General features: G+C 37.2%; 1 protein-coding gene across 1 annotated transcript in view; it reads right to left on the bottom strand.

The window, feature by feature from the left end:
- GRIA4 (glutamate ionotropic receptor AMPA type subunit 4) overlaps positions 1–27,913 on the bottom strand; it is a 240,939-nt gene that overhangs the window by 26,259 nt on the left and 186,767 nt on the right. The window contains exons 11-13 of the mRNA XM_067289632.1: positions 23,079–23,449; positions 21,538–21,736; positions 16,201–16,448 (exon numbers count right to left, since the gene is read on the bottom strand). Of these exons, the coding sequence (XP_067145733.1) occupies positions 16,201–16,448; positions 21,538–21,736; positions 23,079–23,449 (818 nt within the window). The remainder of the gene's footprint in view (positions 1–16,200; positions 16,449–21,537; positions 21,737–23,078; positions 23,450–27,913) is intronic.

The raw sequence follows: 27,913 nt of genomic DNA, 5'->3' as shown, positions 1-27,913 counted from the left end.
AGGGCCAGCTGAGGATTACACAGGAGAGTGGGTGCCTCTTGAGTTGGATCTTGCAAAATGCACATACCCCTGAGGAAATGGCCTGAAGAAATCTCAACCTTGAAAAAAAAACCAACCCCCCCCCCAAAAAAAAAAAACAATAAAACAATGGACAGGTTGTGTTCCTTTGGCATCATGCGGCATTAGAAGCCAACACTATTTATAAACGTTACTTAAAAATCCACTAATAATTTGCATTTTAATCACCTCTTCCAGAATATCTCAAAACATTTTGCCAGCACTAGGAACTAAGTATCTTTTTAAGAGTGTATATATATTGTTATCCTTTGTTTAGAGATGAGGAATTAAAAGCAAAGCTCAAATACTTGTCAATGGTCACTAATTAAAATAAGTATACCACTCTTCATTTAGCCATCTAAATAAGAGAGTTAATTACCAGGGGAAGGGAGTCTTTACAGATTCTCTGTATAGCCTGAGTATGCAGCTCAGTTACTTGAACTGTGCTTTATAAACAAATATGAGCCAAATTGTGACACCTTGAGGATCAGCGGGAGTTCCAATTAATGGGAGACCCAGTGCTGCTACAAAAAGTCATAGCTACTTTGAATTCAAGGAAGTTCTGACAATTTACACCAGCTAGAGGTCTGCTGACTATAGTTTAAAACATTTATATAAATTGAAAGCTCTCTTGCAGCAAGATATTCCAGTTAGAGTATGCAAAAGCTTCTCGGCACAAGCAATCAAATATATATTGTGCTTGGGTAAAAGAAAACAGCAGTTGACCTGCTAAAGCAACTCGGCTTCTCTCTGTGCTTTACACAAAGCTGTGCTGTAGACAAAAAACATGTAAAATTGTCCCCAGGGTTATTGGTTCAGTATATGGTCTTTAGTAAAAACAGAAATACTAGTTTTTCTGAACTCTGAGCTATTCTAATTTTGGTTAGCAAACACCTAATCCTTAGTGGAGTAATACTACTTTTCAAAAGTCGAATTTTTCTTGCTGGTTCCAGCATAAACAGGATTATGCCAAAAGGCTGCTGTAGTCCAACACCACAACTGAAAATACATGTTTTAAAGGCTTGAGTGGGATTTGTCAAAACTATCCTAGCACTGGTATAACTCTGTTTCCACACTGTAGGAATTTCACTGTGCATTGGCTTAGCCCAGTGCTGACTGCTTTGAAACTCTCCCCTTGGAAACATTAAGAATCCTGAGCTCTCTACTTTGTTTATGCATTTTATATTACTAAAAGAATTTAAATTAATGATTTAAAATGTGAAATCTGTAAAATGAGAATTTATTAATATATGCTGCCAAACTTTTAATGTATTTTTTTCAGATGGGGTAATATTCACCTCTGGCATGGCCTGTACAAACCCAATGGACTTTTTACACCTCTGGTGAAGTAGTCCTCTACTCATGGCCTGGTTCCAGGAAGGTTTTTGGATTCTGTTTCACCTGCCTCTCCAGTAACTCCTAAATTTAGGGCCCCTCAACTGAGAGAAAATCATAGTATGGTCAAGAAAGGGTAAAAGGTTCATGACAGGGGGTACAGGACACAGTACAGTGCCAGGCAGAGATGTCTGAACTAAATCTGAATGAGTCCATAGTTCCAGTACCAGCAGCTGAATAGCTCCATTAGTGTTGGATTAGCTCTGCTGAAAGACAGGGAGCAATCACTTGCGGTGGGGCCACAGCAATGAGGCTCTACCACTTCTCATGCTATCCCTTTCCTTTCCTACCCAGACTGCATTAGTGCAGGTCTTTCTAAGTGACATGTTGTCCAGGTGTATGTCGTCCAGACTCCTTATGCCACTGCATCCGTAAGAAGTCAAATACCTCAGTTTACTGTCTGCACAAATAATCTTTTTTTTTTTTTTTGAATGCATGACTTGTTTTCAGTAGGATTTAAAACATTATTTATCATTACTGATGCTGGTCAGTAGATTTAAACGTTTTTTATGTAATATCTTAGACATATTTATTAGGAATTTTAGATTCATACTTCTGAATGTTTTGGAGCTCCTATATCCATCCAGGATGAAGCTGGAAAGACGATATCCCTTTTGGATGCAATCCAGTGCTCATTAAATGTAAATAGGGTGCAGTTCTTTAGAGCTTAGAAAGTTGTTCTTTCTTATGTCCATCTCAGTCAGACTGATACCACTTGGAGATTTTTCTACTGCCCATCAAGAATGCAGACTCTGGCCACCCTATACAGAGGAAAATTTTGGTACATCAAAAATCTTCCAATGCAATGCAGGTGGCAGCTGCTTCACTAGCTTCTAGTTTTTCACTCCATTCAGCACGTTCCAGCAGTGGCAGTAATATCGTGCCTCAGACTGAGCATTTCACAGCTTTCATCCACAGGAAGAATCTTGTACACATTGTTTCTGTTCCAGTCCAGCCCTGGGCTAAACCATCTATCCCCAGAAAAAATGCTACTGTGACCTCCAGAAACAGTCAGAACTTATTGCTGGCTCTCACTATGAATCATGGAAAAGAAAACATCATGTTGGACTCTCTGCAATAATTAAGCTTTCTGATTCCTAACTAGCCCTATTTCTCAATGTGCTACATAAATGTATGCTTGGCAGATAATATAATAAACTCAAGACCTTTCTTGATACCATAATGTGCAGTCTCTGGCATTTTTTGGAGACTTTTTAAATTTGGCAATGTTGTAAAAGATTGCACTATCACACTTCTCCAATTTTTCACTTATATCAGGCAGCATCTCACCCTTTATAAACACATTATTATAAGATGGATAATAGGTACTATATCAGATTTGAAATGCTCTTTCCTGTTATTCTAGTTCTTGTGCTATGTTGCTGCATTTCTTTCCTTGCAAGCAGTGAGACTTCATTACAGCAAACTGTTTAGCTTAAGATGTTAATTTAAGATTAAGAAATGGTAAGCTACTGTCTACCCCGAAGTGTAGCAAGCAGGGTTTTTACAAATAAATAATTTTCAAATCTACCTTCTTCTGGCAAATGCCAAAGGCTTTTCAGTAGCAAACCCCACCAGAAATGAGTAGATTGAGAAAAATCTAACAAATCAAGATAATGTTGTTTACTCCATCGGGGAAAGTTCTAAGAGAAGTAAAAGATGACGAAGTGAGAACTTTTCCATTTGTGGAATGCTGTCTCCATTTCCTGTCTGTGGATTCGCCTAATATTCAAAATTTCAACTATATTAATAAGATAAATTATAGATTAGTTACACTATCATGTTTCAATTGGAGAAGGAAGAAAGTTGCATATGAAAATTAAGATTCCCTTTTCCAAACATAGCTTTGCAATGTTGGTCTTCATTTTCTATGGATGATTGGGCAGGTAAAATTCATAACAAGCACCCATGGGTCAATATTTATGGAAAATGGTTTTCACTAGTAACTTAGTTTAGACAGGCAATAATTACTATTCCTTCTGCCAGTTTATTTATGTATTTAACACTGTTTCTGATAAACTGGATTCAAGGCAACTTAAATATATTACAATAATGACTGGTGTGTCACTAATATTGACTGGCACTAGCTGTGTCACATTAAAATATTGGTTTTTAATTTTGCTTACCATATGCATAGTGTAGGCTTACTCTTAAATGCAATTGCTATAAAAAAAGAGAATTCCACCTCTTTATCAGCTTACTTTGCTTTCTTCTTGTTAGGAATGGAGTGACTTCTACAAATAAAGAAGCTCAGCTGAGCACCTTTGTATGTCTTTTTCACAAACTACCTCACTAACTGATTGATTAAGAGACTGCAAAACACTACTCTGTTTATGGTGAAAGAAGTCCTCTGTCCTAGCTAACGTTTCTGAGATGTCTTCAAAAGAAGATCCAAACAAACTGATTAACCACTTTCAGGATGGCAGAGACGTGAATAAGTCACAGTGAGGGAAAAAAACCCTGCAATCTTCTCAGCAGCTGCAGCTGGAAAAAATTGAACTTATTCCTATTACTGCTCTCAGGAATTTGAGAGGAAGTCAGATTCAATGGAATTTCTAGAGTTATATTTTAGAAACCAAACCCATTATTTTCTTTAGTTGTTTTTAATGAGCACCAATCTTTTACTTGTCTGGTTTGACTTTCAGCCAGTCAGCTGTCACCCAAGTTCCAGTCTCACTTTAATGAAAAAGAAGAATGAAATTACTGCAAAGTCAAATACCATCAGCATACCGTATGGTACCAGAAATACTGTAATACAAGCTGTCTGCTCATCCACTAATTTTTTCTAGTGATGAAGGTAACCCCACATGGGAAAGCTATAGGGCAAAAATGCAGTTTGCTTCCGAGTGAATTCATTCATTGACTTCAGTGTCCACAGAGGTATTAACATAACAAGGCCACTGTGTCAAAAGCAATTGGTAACACTGAGAAATCAGCTTGGATGCCTGATTTTTATGGTTGCCAGAAACAGACCATTAACTAATAAGAACATCATGGCTGATATACTGTTTTCAAATTTAGAATTAGACCGAGAAGAGGCAGGAGAGATTTCTACATTGCTACATGTTTTTTTCTGGGACTTCATACTGATGTTCTTTTTGCAAAAAGGATTAGAAAGACATCAATAAATGGAAAGATCCCTACTAAGAGATGGTTTCTTAATTCTTGGTCTAATTATAAAGCAAACACTTTGAAGTCCATTATTTTAATTAGAAGCAGGGCCTGAGAGGAACACAGGGGGTCCATTCCCCAGGCGGGAACTCTAGCTGCAACTGCAATGCAAACAATAAATAATACCGCATAACTTGAGCCTTACTGAAATGCTGGCTTGTGTCTTGCCTAATGGCAGATCAATACCATACAAATGAAGCAATTACAGTTGTGTCATATAAAGCCTTATTTGGTCAGCAGCCAAAATGTGGATTAGCTGGAAGAGTTCCTAGGACTTTCTGTCAGAATATGATTGCAGAAGTTAATGAGGAAGATCTGATAGGTTGAGACAAACAAAAGTGGTGCCAGCAACCAGATGAGATGGTTGGTCCAATAGTTGTGTTCTGATAATTAAAATGCCCTGGAGCTAGCTGAACATCAGTCCAAGATCAGGTGAAATTATCAGACAAGGGCAATCCAGTCCCTCTGGCAACCAGCTATATAATGCTGCTGCCATCGGTACAGCGATGTACATAGCAGGAAATGCAAATGCACCAACACTCATACCAGTTAGAGCTAAGCACAGTCAAGGTAATACAGTAATATTCATAGTTGTAATGTTTCAAACACAAGCAACCAGGCAATAGAGAAAACAAGGCATGGAAATTACTAATAGAGCTCCACAACAGATATGGAGACCAACTAATGTAATTATTGGTCCTGAATACATGCTCCCATGTTTAATAAAAACAAGCAGGAGGCAATAGGGTCCATTGGTGATGGAGATTTCTGCTAATGCTTCCTAAAGGGAAGACAGAATACCATCTGGTCATTAGACCATGTTTAAGAAACCGTTAGTTGATAGTTCCCTATTGTCTTGTCTCCGAAACAGTCTCTTTGATCAAAGACACTGAGAAGTGTATTATGGGCTTGATTTTGAGTCACACAACTCCATGGATTTGAAATAATAATGCAAACACCTGAAACAGGAAAGGACTTTATATATTCACAGCACTGTAAACATTAGGTTATTAATCTTCACTATATCCCTCTGAGGCTGATGGGCAATTGTCATTATCCTCAATTTGCAAAGGTGAAATTAAAGTCAGAAGGTGAACAGACTTCCTTCAAGACTCCCAGGAGATCAGAGGCAGGATCATAATTAAGCTCATCAGTACGACATGACTTCCAGTCTTGCACTCAGTTAACCACACTTCATTGACTCTCAGAAACCTTTGGACCTTTTTAGGCAACTGTTCAATCTGGCTATAGAATTTAATCTTCTGGCCTCCCTACGGGAATCACTTACTTCTTAGTGATAGGCTAAGCTTAAATATCCATACAAATTCTTTCAACTCAGTCTTTAAATGTGAGATATTCCTGAGTTTTCTACATACCCTCCAAAAGTGAGAGCCAACCTGAGTGATCTGCCTCACATAATCAAAGAACTCTTCCCTCCTTTGACCCCTTGTTACAGGTTCCACAAAGGCCCATGATGGTCAATCATTCAGCAACTATATGAGGTCAGTTGGGAAGTTAAGGTTCCTGTGCCCTTGGAAAGCAGAGATACAAAGCCCTGCCACTCCATTCATTAAATTCAGATAACCTATTCTCTTTTGCTTTCCCAGCATGAGATTGGGATTTAGATGAGAACAAGCTGATTGACATTTGATTCAGAGAAATCATAACTGAAGCCAGCTGATTAAGAACAGCTTTTTCACATGTTGGGGAGAAGATCTGCTAGGAAGGAAACTTAAACATCCAGCTCTGTAAGCTCCTTCCATTTTCAAAATATTCCTGGTGTTCCAATGGTGTTGAATGTGATGGCTGGAGATGCCCTTTTCACCTCTATCATTGGCACAATGGGATGACAGGATAATTCAGGTTGGAAGGGATATCAGGAGGCCTCTGGTCTAACCTCCCGGTCACACAGGCATCAGCTCTGAGGTCAGATCAGGTTGCTCAGGGCTTGATCCAGTCAGTTATTGAAAATCTTCAAGGATGGAGACTGCACAATCTCTCTAGGCAGCCTGTGCCAATGCCTGACTGTCCTCATGGAGAAAAAGCTTCTCCTTACACCTAGCATGAACCTAGTTTCAACTTATGCTCATTGTCCCTTGTCCTCCCCCCAGACTGCTGTGAAGAGCCTGGCTCCATCTCCTTCACGTCTTCCCTGGAAGCACTGAGGAGCTGCTGTCAGGTGCTCTTGAAGCCATCTCTGCTCCAGGCTGAACAAGCCCCGCTCCCCCAACCTCTCCTCTCAGGGCAAATGTCTCAGCTCCCAACCGTCTTGATGGCCCTCCACTGAAATAGCTTGTTTATTGATTTTTTTTCTTAAATTAGGAGGGGTGAAAGAGGATGTAGTAGTCTAGATGTGGCCTAGATGTTTGCAATTATTTTATTTGATGCCATAATATCTTCTCTTGTGGCTCACGAACTGGATGAACTAAATGCACTCTAACTGGAAACTATTTTGGAAAATTGCCCATTGTCTGAAAGAGATATAGAAAGCAGCAGCCTGTTTATTTAGCTCTGACAGGAACATATCTTAAGTCCTCAGGAAACTGTGATGACTTTCTGCTTACTTTCAACTACACTTTCATAGCCTGAGTTCACAATATTCAACCCTGCACAACTAGAACTAATTGTCAAGTATTCATGAAGATTTAAAAGAAAAACACCTTATTAGCAGGTAAAGTCAAAATATAATTAAAACACTAACATTTACTGATAAAAACCTGAGGCGATGGGTCTCACAGAGTGCATAAAAACTAAATGTAGGTTTGTCACACAGCTTTGCACACAGAAGGACACAATCTTTTAATTAATACTAATAAAGAACTGACCATCAGCCTACATCCTGTCTTTTACACTGGTTTGTGTTCTAGGCAGTAAAAAGCTGTTCTGGAAAACTTCAAATTCAAAAATATTGGCTGAAAATGTAAAAAAAAAAGAATATGGAGAATTGTCTATATGACAATATGAAGAATTGTTGTATTTCATAAAAATATGAAGAATTTTGGCAACTGGAATTTTGACTTTTTCACAAAAAGTTGAGATATTCTGTAGGAAGTAACTCCCAGATTTCCAGCTGGGTCCACTGAGTTTTTTCTGTAGACTCAAAGCTTTAAGATCTGAAATAGATCTGATTCATGCAAATGACACAGCAAAAAATGCTATAAAAAGAATTTCCACACTGCTGTGTGCAAAATCAGGTGCCTAAATCGATATCAAGGGAGCTAAAGGTCTCATTTTAAATGTAAGAGCCTCACTTAAGACAACCATGGTTGCAAATTTTGGTTTCGCTAAATTGAAACATAGAAGCAATAGATTGGAAAGAGCCTAATGTGTAATTATGTACACAGAATGCCTATTATGGAGGTAACAGATGGGCTGCCAGATGTTCAGACAGCTCTCACCTGCAGGCCTCGCCCATCCCTGGTGCTAGGAACGAAGGATACAGGAGAGCTGGTTCTTCCTTCACACAGATGTTAAACAGGAACTAAATCCCTTTTCTGCTTTGATTGAATTCTTACTCAAGGACTTAATTGGGAGTGGAGGGAGGAAGGAAGAAAACTGGGGGTAAGGCTTCTATCTATAAAAATATAGCAAGACTTGAGAAAAAGATATCTAGAGACAGCTGTGAATAAAAGTTTGGAAACCAATTCCTAACATACACAATGTATACCAATTCAAAGAAATAGCTATTGACAAGTCACCATTTTATTACACAAGCTTTTAAACTCATGTTGTTTAGCTAGATGCATATATGGCCATTTTTATCTGGAACCTGACCATTTTATGAACATTTTGGTGATGCAGAGAAATAGCCTCATTTTAAAAGTGTCATGCCAAGACACAGAGTAGCTTAAATAATACGTTAAAACAGCTCAGGAAGCTGGTGACTAAGCTGGATGTCAATTCCAGGCCTCTGAATCTTGTTTTGTGCTTTTTTATTGGAACATTTTTTCACTCTGCATTCCGGGATGTTCATTCCCTCCGTAAAGCCTACCTTGTGACACAGCACACTAGTCTAAGATACAGGTCCAATGAAAAGTAAAAGAAACTTTTTCCAGCTTTTGGGCTGGAACTTCTCACAAGAAGCAAAGCTGTGTAGAAAAGACAAAATGGTCTTTTTTGTCTTTCAGGAGTCTATCTAGTACTTACTGTCATTTGGAAGTGGGCAGTTCTGCAGCTATCACACGATTTAATGGCAAACTGTTTTTAAGGTGCTATTTGTTTCTCAAATGTCAGATACATCGGGAGGTATTGTTACAAGCTGCTGAGAGGCCTTTCAGTGGCCTGCTCTCTTTCTATAGTCTACCTACAATTTGCCTGGACAATTATTATCTTAGCGGGAAAGGCCTTTTACTTAGTGGGAACTTTACCATCAACTTCAAAGGGTAACTGGCTTGTGCCCTTAATAAATACATATTCTGAAACCTAGCAATTTCCTGGGAATTGACACCGAAACAGCCAGAGAGTTGTAATGAAAAGAAAAGAGAAAGAATAACTAGCCGCATTGTTAAAATATAATGGGCTGCATCTTGCCCTCTGCTGAGCTGCTTTACAAGGGATTGTGGAAATGGCAGTGAAAAGGGCAGGAGAAATTTATTCTGAAGTGCCAAGAAGCAGAGCCTGTTCTTCAGAGCATCTATAGATTGGAAACAATGATAACACTTATGCGTCCCACTGGGATTCTCTGGGGGTTAATGGTTGTCAAGCACCTTGGGAAACTTTTGTGAAAGTCAATGACAAGTGCTTACAGCAGTGGTATCAGTATTTTTGAGAGATTCTGGTCTTCACTGACAGCTGTAGGGAAGTGCATTGATGATGTTTACATATTTGTCTCTTTTTACCTGACACAGGACTGAACAGCCTGACAAATTTCATTTGTTCATATTTGAAAGTCTGAAGCTCCTACTCTGTTTGCATTTGATGGACTGTAAAAAATCAGCTTGTTATAAAACTTATTCTGGCACCGAGTACCATGGATGGCCAAAACAGTGCTTCTATAATGCAGCACAGAAGTTCTACCTTTAGTAATTGCTGAATATCAGAAGGACAAGGATCCTGTATAAATATCTCCTAAAAAAAGAAAACAGAAAGAAAAAAAAAATGTCTTCACTGCGCTGTTAAGCCAGCGACAAAGCTGAAGGGACAGAATAGTATAGTCACCTCTTGTACTGACATCCACAGCCAATTTAAAAATACCTATTGCCATTGCAACATTTATATACAAAATACATTTCTAGGCAATAGTTTTATTCCTGTTTCCAGACCATGCATCACTGCACTCATTACTGCAGTATCTCCAGCTTAATCTGTCCCTTCACTTCTGCCTTGGAGCCCTTGTTTCACAGTTAGTCTAATTAAAATCCCTGGGACCATCCCCGGAGTACGGTACAGAAAGACATGAGCAGAAGTGTCAGACTGTGACTTTTTGTGACTAAACCGTGAGCTGGGCTTCTCAGAGTAGCGTTGTCTGGAGACAATGGCATTGCATGTCATTCACAGTGTAGGAAAACAGAAAGCACAACACAACCAATTCTTGTGGTGTTTGGGTCTCTTCTCCAGACCACAGAGAGCTTTGTTCAATTATCAATTCCCCCTGAAGTCTGAGGGAAAAAATTCCTGGAAGTGGCAATGGAGAAATAGGCTTTACAGGGCAAGGTAGATCATGGATGGTTCTTTGAAGTACTTCAAAGATATATTGATGGTTTTTTGCTAGAACAGAGAAAGTGCACTGAGTGCAGCAGCATGGAGACTAATGAAGCATTTTCTAGTGGAAAGAGTTTCTGGTTTGGAAAGAGTAAAGGCCAAACTCAGTAATTTCACAGTTCTCATACATTCTTACCATCAAACCTCCATTATCACACCAGCTGCATCTATATCTTCTCTACATCAAAGATAAATATCGTCAGTTTCTAGCACCTTCAGCACTTTGCTGAAATCATTGCCTCTATGAAGAACAGCTGGATAATATTGATTATGGGCAAGACTAGGGATTCTAGTAAGACAAGAGAAATATTTGAAAGAAATTGAACTTACTTCCTCTGTATCACTCCTCACTGTGGAGGTTGCTTGTGTTCAGGATGCTCTGGAGAGGTCTTTAGATTCCAGCATTGCTAACTGACTGAACAATTTATCAGAGAAGAGACCCATTTTTCTCCCTGAACTGCCAGAACAGTGCTCCCAAGGACATGGACCTGGCTATGGTGACCCAAGTGTACATTACCACTGCTTATTTCTATACCTTTCTAGAAATTTGACACTCTGTTGAGTGAAAAATGTAGAAAGACCACATGCTAAAATGGCTGAATCAGTGATATTGGTTAAAAAAAAGTCTCCAGTGAAGTACTTTGAAAATGGAAAAATATGGGGTACGACAAATACCGGTCCAGGGAAATTGGTTACTTTATGATACAGCAGAACTAAGACAAGGAAAATTCACTCATGAGAAAATTCTAGTTTTGTGAGGATTAATTGATTTTCACAGTACAAAAAGTTGGGAAAACATTAGTGAAAGAAGTTATCTTGGTGGTCAGCTCCAACAATTTTTCTTAGTTCGCCCATTACTCAGTGGAAATCTGTCACTACTATACGCATTTTTTGTGCACACCAATCCAATTTTATAGAAATCAGAAGAAACTAAAGAATGCAAGAAGTTTCAGTGGAAACATTTTTGTCTATCCTCATAGGTGAATACTGCGTAATGACTCTGATTCATTTCTCATAGAGTTCACTGATCTATAAAACCAGGGTAGAAATGGAAACTGATACCATCTCAGCATAATGTGTTAAGTTAACAATAAACAGCTTTGACAGTGAATGATGACCTGGGAATTGCTCCTACAATAAGCTCCTTATACTCCAGTCTCTGAAAACATCAAGGACAGAATTTGACAAAAAGTTCAATGTTCCCATCACAAGAAATTATACTATCAGATTTACTCTTATTTTCCCAAGCTTGTTTCAGATCGATGAGAAACACGTCCAAAACAAAGAATAAGGAATATCCAATATTATGTAAGGTCTGCCAGCATTTTGGGTCAATGTGCATGCACCACCAAAGTAAGTTTGCCCCCAATCCTATATTTCTGACCAATGGACTGTACTGGATATAAACTTGAAAAGCATTGTCAGCTGAAGTACCACACTGAAACTAAGCAATGAAAGGGTGGCAATTTTAAAGACGTACTTCGAGAAAACAAGTTTCATGGTAGATCCAGAAGACTAGCTAAAGTCACTGAGATCAGGATGATAGATTATAAAGCTCCCCTCTTCCCTCTCTCCTGCCAAGATTCTCTTAACAGATTTTTACCTTATTTACATAAGCTCACAAATTAACAAGGAAAAGATCCCTCCACAACACAGCCTTTGTCTCTAGGATAAATCTCTTTCAGGTATTGCACAATTATTATCAAACAAGCAAATCCATTCCCAACACTCTCCGGGACACTCTTTCTTTGCAAGGAATGGAAACTAAAACCCATAGCTTCATTCACTCCATACTTTTGCAGTTCACACCAATTGCTAAAATGATCAGGAAAGTACATTCACATCACCTGCTTCACTGATGCACTTCACAAGTTTCCTACCACATGTTAATACAAACACAGTAAAGAATAGGTAAAGAACTGGCACTTTAGCAGATGTAAAGAGTCAGTTCATGTCACCAGTTGTCACATTGCAAAGAACAATGGGTTATGAGCATGTGGCCCTTTTCTTCTTCCTCTCTAGAACATACACATTTCTGTCTAAAGCCAAACCAGAGTTATTTCTTTACTACCAAAAAAAATAAAAAAATAAAAAAAAGCCCTGCATAATGAAATGTAAAATCAGAGATTCATATATATAAACATTAACTGTAATTGCATTAGCGGGAACTTAATGTAGCTCTGGATTGCATCAGATTGGTTAATAACCATCACTAGTCTGTAAAATACATCAGCATGTCTATTCACAACAGTTTATTATTCAGTTAGATCTAATCCTGCCACTCTTATCTGTCAGGACTCAAAGTATCTCACCAGACACTCATGACCTGACCAGCTTTTGCTCATTCACACTGCATGCTGTGGACTGTTGGACAGGCTAGCCCAGTGCCCTTATTTAAAACAGTCACAGAAACAGTAATGACAGCTCCTGATTTTTCAGCTTAACTGCCATTCATTCCTTGCATCAAGCAGCTTCAAGTCACACAAAGTACGAAAAGCTTTCAGGGTACTTTTAAGGCAATATTGCCCCTACTTTCTTTCTCATTACCTCTTAGAGAAGAGAACTCTTTTTATGTTCATCACTACTCAGACTTGTTTATGATGCCTACATATCTAAAACAGAAAAGTACAGACATGCAAGGCATAGGACTTGAATAGCACAAGATCTCCAGGTACTACCCTCTAGAAACACAGATTACTGCAAGCGACAAGGCAGACAAGTCAGTGGCACTCCAAAATGGCCAGAAGTCTGGCCATGAGAATGTCTTCTAATGACACCACGTTTACAAAGGCAGGTCTTGCTTAGAAGACAAGCAGCACTCTCTTAACCAACTTTGAAAATACCACCTTAAGAAGAATAAAACTCATTATTTTACACTGATTACTACACAGTAGTTTTGGACAGATACCTACCGTGGTAGGAAGAGAAAGCAGAAGGGACAGCTGGGTAGTATCATGAGAGAAAATCATTTTTTGTTTTGATGACAGCCTTTGCCCTCAATCCCACATTCCTTTTCAAATATGCCAGTCTTTTACCACTTTATATAGAAATGCATATCACTGAAAAGGAAGGAAGGAAGGAGACATACCTGATGTGTAACATGGTACTGCCTGGTGGGCATAAAAGAAACACACATCAGGCATTTCCCATTCTCTTCTGTCCAGTGATATGCATGAATCCTAATACTCCACCAGCACTGAGAACAGTTCATGAAAATTAGCCAATAGCTACTGGTTGAACACTGCAGGAGTGTGGCATGGAGCCCACTAAGGAAGAGTTTCAAATTGAAATCCACTATCCTGCTCATGCATTGGGTCATGAGCAACAGAGAGACCAAGTCTATTGATCACTCTGACAGGTGGATTTCATCTTCATGAGTGAAGTGATGAAAACCTGTTCTGTAATGAACGTGAGTCCAGTAATGTGATGGTAGGGAACCATCGCCAGTCTTATAGTACACGCAGAAGTCTGATTATGTAATGCAGGAGGTTACTGTACTTTCTCTCAGTGTTATATGTGTGAAAATAGATAGTCTCATTCTCCATACACTTATATTGATTTTATGCAGCTGTTACTACATTTTCAGTATAGAAACTCCTGATTTACAATAGTCATTGAAAGCAGGAGGAGGATTAAGACCAAAATATCTCAAGTGAAATAGGTGTTCAATGAGCATAGTGAATAATTTGCTATGAATAATTCAACAGAAAAAAATGATATTTTTTCCCTAGTCCTGAACAGCCCAAGATAGAATGTGAATGTTTAACATTTATATGTTACTTGCAGTTATTTGTGAACTACATCAAGTAATTTGTGGTCTACACATAACTCAAATAGGAAATTATGATTATCAAATAAAATTATGATTATCAAATAAAATAAAGAATTTACAACTCCCATAGCAAATTATGTCTTTTGACTAATTTATGTAATGAACTTAGCTCATCTGCCCTTCATGAATTTCAAACTGCATGTTCAATATTTGCAATTATCTGTGTAGGGAGCAGTTACATAAGTCATCTGATCAGTAACAGAAACACCACCATGTGAGATACAATCAAACCAGCACATTTTACAATTTAAAGCAATTTAGAAAATACTGAAGCATGCAGTTAAAAATTACATCTGAGTAGGGAATTAATATTAGCCAATAATCATCTGGGTCTAACACAAAGTTGTCTTTTCTGTTCAAAAGCATGTGGGAAGCTTTACTCCTCTTCACTCAGCACTAGTGTCTATAGACATTATATAAAGGAGGTGGTATGTATGTGAGGTGTTGCTTGTTCTTTATTTTTGTCCATAACATTAAGTGAGTCACTTAATGTTTTTAATGGATGAGCAGCACTGATATGTGGCTGGAGGTTTTGTCAGTGGAGCTGGAGAGGGAATGGGGTGCAATGGATCTGATTCAGCAGGAGAACAAGCAGCTTAGCACATATGAGAGAAAGGCTCAGGAAAGGCATTGACATTGGCAGCCAGTCGAGACAGCTTGAAAGAACATTTTGTCCGATTTTCATTTTGGGTAGGATTCCCCCTAAGCCTCTTTTCTAGACATGTTTCAAGATGTGAAAAGTAAGTGCTGTCGAACACCCTAATAAAAGTTGCTGTTGCCCAATTAGACCAAATTGTGACCTGAAACATATGAGAGCTTGGTTATTAGCTTGGATGGAGCTGAGATTTTACACTTCATCTTTACAGTCATGGCTATGTTCTTCCTCTCCTTCCTCTCCTTTCTTTCTTACTAGGTCCTCTTCTTTCTGCGTCTAACTGCCTTATGTCTCCATCCCATTAGTCCTAGTTATTTTTATCTAGCCAACTGAACAAGCCTGTAATAAACCCAAATTCAATACAAACCAACTTCCACTGGCTAATAATGCTCATTTATAATAGGCTGTCTCTTGTTGTTAGTGTTGGATACTGTGCTGAAAAGAGTGGCACAGACTAAAGAGCACCATAAAGCATGCTTAGAGCAAATGGCCTACTGCTAGGATATATATGACAGCAGCTAAGATGATTCCTAAAAAGTTTGCCCAGGCTTTGGCATAGTAAAGCATGACTGTGTCAACAATGGGCTTTTCTTTACTATCTGAATTGCAGGAAAAGCAGCTCTACTCATAACTGCAGGGCTGCCTACCACTTCTAGGTTTTCTGAAACACAGAAAGAGATAGCAATATATTAGAAATACCTTCGCTTCTGTTTCCCTGACAATTTGAATAAAAAGCAGATGATGTTCTGTCTGTAAATCAAAACTGTCCTACTTGACTGAATGAGTTTGATACCATGTTAATGAAATACTGGTGAGTTTGAAGGCAGTACTGAAATACATAATGCTAGAAACACAAACTTTCTTTTCTTTTCTAAATAAGAAGGTGCTTTATTAAAAATGCTTTAATAAAGTTGCTTTAATGAAGGAATAATTGCTTCTAAGTGTTGACATTTGAAAAACATGTGTTACAAGCAGCTTCTTATTCAGAAATTAGCAGCCAAGACCAATAAGCAAAACATAAAAGGTAGGCATATTATTGATGCAGATACTGATGCAGATAATGTAGGCATAATACTGGTCTATAGGGTTGAATCTGGTGAAAAAGCTGATGAAATTGAACAGCTGATGTTACTTTCATTGAGGCTGAGCAGCTAGTGTTCAACCAGTTTGGTTTTTATATGGCCTTGAAAGATATGCCAACTAAAGCTGTTTAATTCATATTGCAATTAGAAACTGTTACCTTTGTTGATCAAAAAAAAAAAAAGAAATGGAAGAAAAGAAAAATAACATACCATGTTCACACACAAAACAAAAAGAACTATATCAGGGACATCAGGGAAGGTGGAATACTATAACAACACATGTTATATTGTTATACTATTCCACCCACCTTAATGGAGAACCCTTCGGTGTGGCTACGCCATAGCCTTTCGAATCCAGATTTCCTCCCACTTTCATGGTGTCACATGGCTTTCGTTGCTCAATGTATTCATTCATGGTGGACTCCAGCAGGAAGGCAAACTTGCCCTTGGATTTGCGGACACGAGCTACTCCCTCTGCAGTAGTCCTAGTGAACACTGATGGCTCTGCTGATCTCATGTAGGTCCACATCTTTTCATACACTGCTATTTTTGATCTCTGGAGAAAATTAAAAAGAAGTTAGATACAACAAAAGAATATTGCAACATTTCAGAATGGCACTGTTCAAAATAAAATCCATCCTACTTAATTTTTCAAGAAACTGGAGTTGAGAAAATCTTACTTGGATAATGATTTTCTTTGAATTCCTTCTTTATTTTAAAAGCAATAAGAAATAACAATATTAATACTATAAAATCATGTATCCCTTTCAGACACAGTCGGCCTCTAGGAGTCATAATAAAAGAACTGCAAAGCTATGGCCTAAATTTGATAGATATCCCTATTAAACATGTATGGGAAAGAGAAAAAAATAAAATAGTCCCCTATAAATACTGAGCTAAATCTTGAAGTGTTTCTCAGCTTTAATGCCCACTTCTTACACTACCAAAACCACAACAGCTTAAGTAAGATTTTTGCTTTTGTAATTCATTCATTCTTATTCATTCTTCATTCATATCATCATATTTTCAGAAAGGCTGCACAGTATTTCAAGACATGGTTCACAATAAAGGGTGTAAACAGCAAGTTGGACCAAATATGCCATTAAAAGAAACAAAATGCCCTAAGCTTTTGTCTTAAAGAAGTGTTAGGTAAGTTTTTAGGGCTCCAGTTTCAGCTGGTCTTATTTTAAAGACTGTGATCCTGCAAGTAATTGAGCAAGAAATGTGCTTGCTCAAAGAATATGTAAGAATTCATGGCTCAGAGTGCATTAGCTGGAAATTTTCCTGTCTGGGAATACTAAGTGTAATCACAAAAAAAAAAAAATGTTTTCATAGGAAGGAAGGGAAGGGGAAAAATGAACTTGGAAACCCCAGTGGTGAAACTGCTGTCAAGACGAAAAGCTTTCCATTCTTATTATTTTCATTCAACAACTACTTTACTCCCTCCAGCAACAGGGATACATAAATGCAAACTAGAAGTATGTCAGCTGAGCACATGACAGTATTCTTGTTTGGATTAACTATTTTTTATCTTTAATAACAGATGGCACTTGTCTTCTCTTATGCATGCTACAAGAATGCCTTTTTTACCCATGGTTCAACTCAGTTTTTATTCAGTTCAACAGGAGTTTCAAGCAACGCGAGACTTGGTCCATACACCCATTCCTACACTATGCTCAGCACTCCAGGAAAGTATCCATTTTTATAAAGTCCCAAAATAAAGGGCCTTAGAATATTTAAACACATATCAAATCATAGAAATCTGGGCATTATTTAAACTGAGAATGTCTTTAAAAAGACTAGAACAAGCCTCTACACAGGTGAGAGTAACTTCCCAGAACATTTAGTTGTACCAATTACTGAATGATTGTATTATTACTTAGAAAATAATTTGTTAGAGAAGTAGGTCTAAGCTGAAAGTAAGCAGCATTTAACCAGCTGCATTTAACCAGAAATGTTCAATAAAAATACCATATATCAGAACATCATAAATTAAATTATCCTTGCTTTTTTTTTTTTTTTTTTTTTGCTTGTCTGTGTACATCATTTCCATGGAACTTAATAAAATTAAAATTAACAGCTGGGTATGACCATAATCACATCCTGCCTTCTCACCCTCTTTCCACTGTAGTCACAGCCACTCTTCATTTACATAATGGTGGCTGAAAGCAGAGCTTAAGCCAAGCCACCCATGTATTTCTTTTGCTTTACACTGATAAAATTTCATAGATTTAAATTACAGCTGGAAAAAAATGGAAGAGAGCAGCAAGAAATCAGGCATCATTTCAAGAATGTTTTCTTGCCTTTGTCTACCTTCACTTCCAATCATTTCTTACCTCTTAACATCCGTATCATCAGGTTCTTTATCAGGTAAACAAATAATAGGTCATTTTCCTTCAAAACTAAAAACATGCAATACACAAAATGTCACCATAGGTAAGACGAAACTATGTCCTAAATGAATTGAAAAAGGTTGAATTTAGATTTTTTTTTAAGAACCAGTTAGATTTTAAGATCTAGGTATCTTTGCCCATCAAGAGAGAAAATATAGAAACTCTAACTAGTCATCTGCTCTTTAAGAACATTATCTTCTCCCAGGCTTTCATTTGGTAACATTCAGTATATATATGTCAAGCCAGAGTGAAAACTGAAGAGAGAACCAACAGATATTCCTTCTTATCCTATGAAGAAACCTTGCAGCTTCCCCTTACAATCAGACAAACCATGCTGATTTTCATTTAGAGCTTTTCTGAGTAAGATTGCTAAAACTAAGTTCTTTGCCTTTTGAACAGCTTGCTCAAAATTGCACCTCTCACTGCTTCCAAAACAGGAGATAATAGTAAATAGCTAATACTGGTAAAGGAGTCTTCTTTTATGAAATCTTTAAAACTACTTTTTTCTTTTCTGTTTTCAATCTGTAATTAAAGCAGACTGAATAATAGCTGTTCAGACCTTCTGATTTTGATCAGATATGAAAATGTCCCAAAGGACCACATTCAGCCAGACAGTAATCAATCACTCTTAGAAAAGTCATCTTTGACTCTAATTCCAAAACTGATGCCATTTGCTTCTAATCACACAAAGTGTTAGACTTGGTAAACAGATGGAGTCTTCTTTTAATATTGCCTGAGGCTGAGTCTGAATTTATGAATTAGGCAAACAGAAGTTTTGGAAGTATTTTCTATTAATGATATTTTAGCATTGTCCCTGTTTTATGAAAAATATTTTTAGAAACAGCACATAAAATATCATTAACAATCACTGTACTGTTGCAGAGATTAGCAATCATTTGATGAAAAGGCTTCAATTACACCATTTTTAAAAAATGATCAACAGTCTAAAACTTGATTATGCTTTAAATTTTGCATCTACAACTATATACAGTATTTATGGCTACTTTTAATGTTTCCTGTTATATTTTGAATTGAAGCAGAGAACATCATTGATTTTCCTTCTTTTTTCTCCTAATCATTAAAGATTAACATGACAGCATGGCTGTCATTATAGCTGGAAAAAAAAAAATCTCATTTCATTTTAAGGAGACAGCTTGTCATTTGCATGAAACACTCATTCATGCAAAACCCACCTCTACCTACTTTTACAGCATGATTTTAAAAAATCATGAAAATTTTGTGACCAAGACTCTTTTTATGTCAAAGGGCCTGACCTCATTACTTCAAAACCATGGCTTGTCAAAGTGTTTGAAAACTCTTAAGAAAACAAGCCCTCGCTTTTTCCTTTTGCATTTCCTTGGAATTTCACTTTTGCATCATTGCCTAAAATTTGCAAGCACTGGAATCTCTTGAAAATGCAACAAGTTATCAAATCCAAAATTAAGTAAACTTGCCTGGTCCTCAGCATCATGGTTTTAATTATCATCATAGCTTCATTCTATTTGAAAGAACTATTGATATGCATATACTGTGGTCACCACCTCAGCTTGAGATGGAAACTGGAATCTCTAGAATTAAATGCATGGCTGCACAAATTGAGGTAAAGAAGAATCTATGGGTTAAGCACTGCGGAAGAAAAATAGTAAACAATAATGAGGGGCTACACTCTTTTCAACAAAATAGGAAATCTGGCCATCTCAAGACCACAGTATTTCAGTTCTCAGACAAGCTTCCTGTATCTGACTGTTTTGGCAGGCCTCAGAGGTGAAATCAGGTTTTTCAGCAATCAGAGGCTGAGTTTCTACCACCTGGGGTAAAGACTGAGGCTTGCAGAAAGCATCTATGACATCGCATTTAGTTCTGTACCCACACACTCACTATAGAAGAAGACAGGTGGAGTTAGACACCTGTTATCCAACTGTATCCATTAACAAATTAGGTATCAAGCCTAAACCATTTCTATGGAAAACCTCTACAATCCATGCAGAGAGGAAGATACTTTAGAGGGTGATTTTTTTCTATCCTAGGACATCAATTGACTACAGAAGAAATCTGGAAGACCAGCTTAGACTAAACTCCTTATTTTAGACAGCTTCTAAAGGCCCAGCCACCATGTGTCAGTTAAGTGCCACTTACGGTTTACAAGGCATCACCTTTTTACAGACAAAAAAAAAAAAAAAAAAAAAAAGAGCTGTTCTGTGGGGATATCTCTTGCAATAAAAAGGCTATTTTATTACAGATCTTTTGGGGGATGCTCAGCAGCTCCCCTTGAATTTATATTGTCTGTAGTTTACAAATCCCATTCATAATTTTGTTAATAATGTGTATCTGATTAAGTGAGTTTAGTTTGGCCAAACTGAAAACAGTGGTGGGAATACTTGACACAGAACATACTTATTTCAATGAGGCAGTGAGGAGAAATTATCACTCCATCTTTCTGTCTTCTAAAAATGCCTTACCATTCACCTTGCAGTTAAATAATGGTCCTAAACCATTTAACTTCCAAGGTTATCAGCTCACAGCATTTAGTCAGAGGCACATTCAAACACTAAACCCATACATGTTCAGTCAGCTAAGCTTAACTTTCATCTGCCAGAGACACGAAATTAAGCAGGAGGGATGATTTATTATATACTCTTTGTGATGCCCAGGCTCCCTGTTTTCCAGCTGGCAGAAGGAGAGGATTACATACCAGCCACACTAATACAGGAAAACAAATGAAAATGAAGTAATCAATAGAGACAGCACAGACATGTGAATGGCTATTTAGGCTATTTCCTAATGCTCCAACCACATTCCCCCAAGTTATATTTTCTTTTTATTATTCATCTGAAAGTCAGCAAATTAAAAAATGCGTTTCCTATCCACCACCCAAAACCCTAAAGCAAAACGCACACAGCAAAACCCATAAGTAGAAGCAAAACCAACAAGACCCTGTGTTATCATCATAGGCATTCAATGCTGCACGTTATTTCAGTACTGTAGCTTCAGATGAATCAATAGTGCAATGCTGCTTTAATTACTGCTGGTTCCATTATCCCTCGGGGCAGCTCTTTTGCTTGATGCGACAAGATCAATAAGCTTTCCACAAATTAAAATGATTGAAAATTCCAGCAAATGGTGTTGGGGGTAAGAATGTAGCTCAAGTATTGCAGATAATTATTTGCAAAGCAACACTATTTCACCCTTCCGAATATTTTATCGCAGAGCTGTCCCATAGGGAGAGCTGCTCTAACAGACATGCCAACTTACTCTGAAGAACTCTTTTGTTGACCCTGAGTCCAGTGTCCCATATGCAATTTCAGTTTGTTTGGCAAGATCTTCTGCGCTTTCTATGGGCGAGACCATTCTCTCAACAGTCAAGAAAGCAGCAAGGTTAGCAGTGTAGGATGATATTATGATGAGCGTGAAGAACCACCAGACACCTCCAACAATGCGACCTGAGAGGGATCTAAACATGAATAAGATAATGCACATTTTCCTGTATCTTAAGCCATGAAGAGAGAGAGAGAGAAAGAGAGAAGGCACCATTATTACTGAGCATGTGTCGATACATAACAGCCAGTGGGAGTGAGATTACTTGCATTTTAAACACTGATATACACATTTTTTCCGTTGAATTATAATGCCTACAGTACAAAGCCCAGTGTATAAAGACATATCATGCATGTACAGTGGTATGAATTCTCTTCAGTAGTAATCCCAATGTTTCTTTAATTTCAGAAAATGCCTAACATGGCAAAAATTTTGTCAAAAATCCTGGATAATCTCTTTCTGGAGACAAAAGTAAAGCACTGTAGTTGCAAATCAGTCTCTCTCTCTGTTTTCCCTTAAAAAAAAAAAAGATGCAAAAGGCTTTATACATACAGTACATTGACTCTAGTATTGTTCCTGTCACTCATACAGCATTTGTGCATTCATCACAAACTTATCAAACCTTCTACAAACTACTGCAATAATTTGAAATTTTGCATTTTAGTTATTTAAGGAACAAGCACTTTGTGATTACAGAGACATTTAAGATAAGTAATAAATTCTGTTTTCCATTTTAATACCTGTAATTTGAAGAGAAGGCTGTTGAAGAATAATGAATATCCAGTCTTAATGAATAGCAGTTTTATTGCTACCTTTAGTCAGGAAGCAGAGTTAGGCCAATGCCGAGTGCTTTCAAATAACATTTGAATGTTTATAATGCTTATAATATTTAATTAAGAAGTTTCAGTTAATACAAACTGAAGTTCCAGAACATCTAAAAATCTCGAGAAATTCAGGACTGGGATCATATATTACATCTGAGGTACCCACTCTGTGAAGCATAGCTTGGTAACACACTCTGGTTTCTCAGAAACAGATGGTCAAATATTCTGTCTCTCATAGAAAATGATATTCTGGAAGCAGTGCTGCAGAACTTAATAGGAAACAAAAATGGAGCATTCATTTATGCAAGGCAAATATTCAGCATAATAGTGTGAGTTTCATAATTATAATACAATGGAACTAATTTAGCAACAACGCAATTCCTCTGAAGTCAAGTTAATGGAATTTTTCCCAGTGTGTACCTACTGCTGCTGAGTACTGTTTGTGATTTATGTACATTGACATATGTAAAATAATAACAATGACTGAAATTCAAAGCAGTTTCTCTGTTGCCCTTATCATAGCTATTAAAAAATTAAAATGAAAAGGCTTCCTAAAGAATGAACTTCTAAACACTGCCAGGAAAATAAAAGAAGGAAGATTTTATGCTTCAGTGTTGAAGATAAAATGCAAATATAAAAAGATTTGACACAAACCTTGGGGAAATATCACATCCTTGTTGCATAAAGGCACCCAGGGAAAACCAGAGGCTGTTGAATATGCCAAACTCATTGGGAGGCTGATCACTGGGTCCTTCTTTCCCATCCTCTGGTTCTTCTGTGTGCCACTCATATGGGCTAAACCTGCTAACTAGGAACAGGACCACACTGACACCAATGTAGGCAAAGACTATGCACATCCAGATCTCATACGCCAAAGGGTCCAAGAAGGAAAATACTCCTGGTTTAGATTTCTGGGGCTTTTTGATCATAATGGATATCCCCAAACTCATAAAAGGCTTAGAAAAATCAATGACCTCTTCTCGTACCAAAGTGATGGTCAGAGGCGCAACAGCAATCTCTGCTTTCTATAAAGAAAAAAGAAATATAGATGTATAGATTAATTGGAGTTGGTTTTAAACTCAGCTAAGCAGCTAATTCCAAAGGTATGTCATTAACATCAGGATAGTGTGGCTTAAATGTTTTTATAGCATGTTTCTAGCTCTTTCCATCACAATCTGTATTTACTCAATATGCTTTTATTAAAACATTCATGTTGCAGACTTTTATACTTAATTTTCATGTTAAAGGTGAGACTCAAAATTTACAGACATGGGCAGCAGTGTATCCTAAGGTAGATCATTTTAGGTATTAATTTAGTTTTTAAAGGAATTCAAGGAAGAATGCAAAATTATATGGGCCTACTGTCACCGAACATATAGAAAATTTTCAGTGAGATCCCAGAAATAGTCATTTATTGTCATATTTTCATAAGGTACAATTGTTCTTTTAGGGAAGTCAGCTAATAATCTCAAGAGACATTACAAATAGTATGAAGCGGCAAGGAAGGTGACTAATTGATGCTTTAATGCCACAAAACTATATACATACAGTTACCTTGGGGGACAGATAGATCAATAGGAATGAATTGGATTTTAAACAGTGCATAAAGGCAAGTATACCAAAAGTAGCTATGCAAAATGTTGTGTTAAAAGGATTAAAAAAAAAAAAAAAAAGTGTTGAAATCATTCCCATTAGAGAGACAGGAAAAAAAAAAGTTTCTTTTATATGTTCAGAATGAAGATGCCAGTCTTGAATGAATCATTATTGATGATGATGATGATGATGATGATGATGATGGCTGCTAACAGTTAGGTGTACATTAAGTTGTAAGGTATTCCAGCTGTGCTAATAGGTCATTTTTGTGCTTGGAGACTCCATATTAAACTGAAGTTTTCGCCTTGCCTTGCCTTGTATGTTAACAATGTCATTACATTAGTACTTAAGACGGGAATTGTAAGAAGTATGGGGACCAGAACGTGCACTGGTGGGAGGGGAACAGAGATGCAGCAGCTGCTGAAACCTTTCTCCTGCTTATCATCCCTATGCTGGCTCCAGGTGGGTAAGTATGGGCTAAGGAGGGTAACAGCATGATATTTTGACAATGCTTTGTTCTGGGAGCTCCTCTCACCCAATGCCAGGGAAAACCTCCCAGTTGCAAATAAGATAGACTTACAACCTGCCTTCTCTGGTGGTATCATTCTGCTTCAGTCCTCAATATATGAGATAAACTTCCTGTATTTCCCCTCCTCCCTCCAGGCCCAGTCATCTTCACAGGCACAATTAAGAGTTATTGATAAATTTGCATAATATAAATGTCTTTTCCCCCCCCTTTTTAAATACTCAGTTCTCCTGAATTCATCTTATGGGATAGCAACTTGAGATATAGTACATAGCTCATAGTTTGTCAATGCATTTAAGCATTCTTGCCTTTTAGCCAGTTCTTAAGGACATTCATATTCAGTAAAACACACAAGGACATATTTAAGTTCCATCAATTTCAATGGGATTAAAAAATGCTGAAAATTAAAGATGGGCTTAAATAGTTTGTTTAATCCAAGCATTACATATATAGCTTGTGTGGTAAAGAAAAAAAGAAAAACTGAAATGTATTTTTTTTTGTCATTTCCCAACTTTGAAACACATAAACATAGTTAAAATAATGTATGGTTTTGTTATTTTATGCACTAATTTATACTGAGCTATATATATCTTATGAAATTTAATTTAAAACTAATTTCTTGTAGTTATAATTTAACTGTAGCTGTAAAATATTAATTAATTCAAAAGAAGTGACTCATGTAATGTCCCCAAAATGCAAATTTACATTAAAATTCTTATATATTGATCTTCAGATTATACCTATCATTCTGAAATAGTTGTGATACAAACACTTATCACCATAATTACACATTAAGATATTATAGTTTAAACAATAAATTCTAAGTTAAAATCATCCTTTTGCAAGAGTATGAGACATTACCTCTTGTACTTATAAACATTATGATAATATTGCTAATTCTCTGCATTTTAATGTAAATTCTGTAATACAAGGCATTTTTCAAATCTTGTGTTCTTGAACTCTTGTGATTACATGAATCTAATGGAAATACAAAATATTTTTTTAATATAAATAAATATTTATTTATAAATATGAAGAAAAATAAGTCTAAGATATATTTTTTAATATCTTCAAATTTGTAAAATAAATATAGTTTCTATAGTCTAAGGATTGTAGGATGGATTAGTTAATGGCATTGTTGCATATTTTTATACTTCATCTCACTCATAGATTCCATTTTTCTAGAAGGATGGTTTAACTGTTGAACAAGAGTCGAGGTCTTTTACACTCCTAAATTTCAGCTACTGTAATACCTAATGTGGAGTTCTTGAAATGAAATAACTGAAAGACTCACAGAAACTGTGATCTATTACTGTTTGTGCTTTCTATACTTGACACATACTGGTATCTTTATTAACATTTACTGTAAGTGATAGACTTGATTATGGGTCTTCAAAAATGCTGGCTAAGACTTGATTTCTGCATCTGCAGATTGCTACTGGGGTTAAAAAGGGATCTTTAAGGGTTATTAGTTTTTACAATATGAGGTGGAAAAGTACCAATGCCATTTCAGTGCTAAATGTGGAGATTTTAATAACAAAATTAGCATGTTGTATATGTTAGGTGAAACACTAGATAAGCTTACAAAGTACACACTTCCATCAGAACTAGTTGTATACACTACTCTGAGGAGTTAAAGGAAAGAAAAAGGAACTTATCCATATCATATTACAAGGGCAGTCTAACATCAGATGAATCATACTGTAAATAAACCTGCTTCATGACAGTTAAAGCAAAGGGACACTACACGACTAGGTCACATTTAGATGTCTAATAATTGGGCCAAATGCTACTTTCCCAATCCAATCATATTATTTATTATTTCTGTGGGAATATTGTGTGTCACATTAAGGCCTACAAAGACTCTTCTTTGTTGAAAGCAAAATAATGACAATAGCTGTGCATTATAAACATCAGCATTTTGGGTTTGCCCAGTTAGTGTACACCATAGAGTATACACCATATAATTATGCATTTACATGATTAAGAATGTAACAATGGTGCAGACTCTTCCTGCTTTTGTTCCCAGTGTAACAAAGACTAATGATACATATTTGAAACAACTGCACCTGCACCAACACTTCAAGCAAGGGTGCATCACTACCAAGTACAGATGAATTCTGGATCCTTCTGATATTGTACAATGGGACAAGATTAAGCCTGATGGTAAAAGACTTTTACTCTCCAGAATATATTATTACAACCTTATGAATAAAACCTGTGCTTGATAAAAGTTGTATAGAGGTGGTAAAGCTATCTGAGAAAAATCAGGCAACAAATAATTTCAACTTCCGAAGCTGATGGCTTGTCAGATGCTAAGCAGAAATGAGTTGTGACCTTCTGTGTTAAACAGTGACAGAATAGCATTTTGTGGCAGGAGAATGAATATTTAATTAGGGCTGACTGCTAGTGCATTTGGAAACACTTCTTGCAGATGGTTAATGGAATGTCATTCCCTGCCGGCATTTCTTCTGTGCATAAGCTAGTTATCAAGGGCTGTATAGCCCTGCAGGGACTATTGCTGGCATTAGGATACATCAGGGACACATGACTAGGATTACCTGATAGTTTTTAATAGAGTGCTAAATAGAGTGCTAAGAACAAAGCAAGAGAATAAACCACTCCCCCCCCCCACCTTATGTACAGTCATAGCAAAATTGCATACCACAACACTTTATACACAGTTTCCCCTGGGATATGATGGAAGAATGAACTACAGATTTTAGACAACAAGTGAGCTGCTTTGTGCAGTATCAGAATCAACTCAGAATGGGCAAAGATGCACTGCGGTCTGCAGGGGAACATGGCTCATGGGAGAAAAATGGCACATGCATCCACTCTCGGTAGCACAAACACGGGCTAAGTTGCACTGGGGTATGGTGTAAAGAGTAGGTGGGAGGGGAGACTCTCCTATGACACAGCAAAGGTCCACTGTCACTGGTGGGCATGAAAACATCTGCTGATCCTTTCACGTGGTTGGGAATAAGTAATTGTAAAATGTTTCCCAAACACGCAGCCTTGCTAATTTGGTAATTCACTTGCAAATTTTGTCCCATCCTGACTGTATACAAAGAGCCTGGCCTGAAGCATAGCCAACTAGTTAGACTATTGGTGATTATGAATTGGGGATCTACCACACAGATGAACATCCCCTCTTATAGCACAGCTCTGCAGGATGGAGCCTGGCTGACTGATTCTGTGTATGGGACAGACCAGGGGACCTGCTTCTGTGTGAAGCATCTGGCCAGTGATCAAGGCAGTTGCAGAGAGGATGGTTTTCACTCTGATCATGTGCGGAAATCCTAAGTAGCAAACTTTCATATGTTAATAGGAAGAATAATTTGCTTTGAAGTTATGCCTATAATAATAA

This window comes from Apteryx mantelli, chromosome 1, assembly GCF_036417845.1.
Source record: "Apteryx mantelli isolate bAptMan1 chromosome 1, bAptMan1.hap1, whole genome shotgun sequence".
Lineage (NCBI taxonomy): Eukaryota > Metazoa > Chordata > Aves > Apterygiformes > Apterygidae > Apteryx > Apteryx mantelli.
Note: the sequence above shows the minus strand (reverse complement) of the source record. Positions and strands in the feature narration are given on the sequence as shown.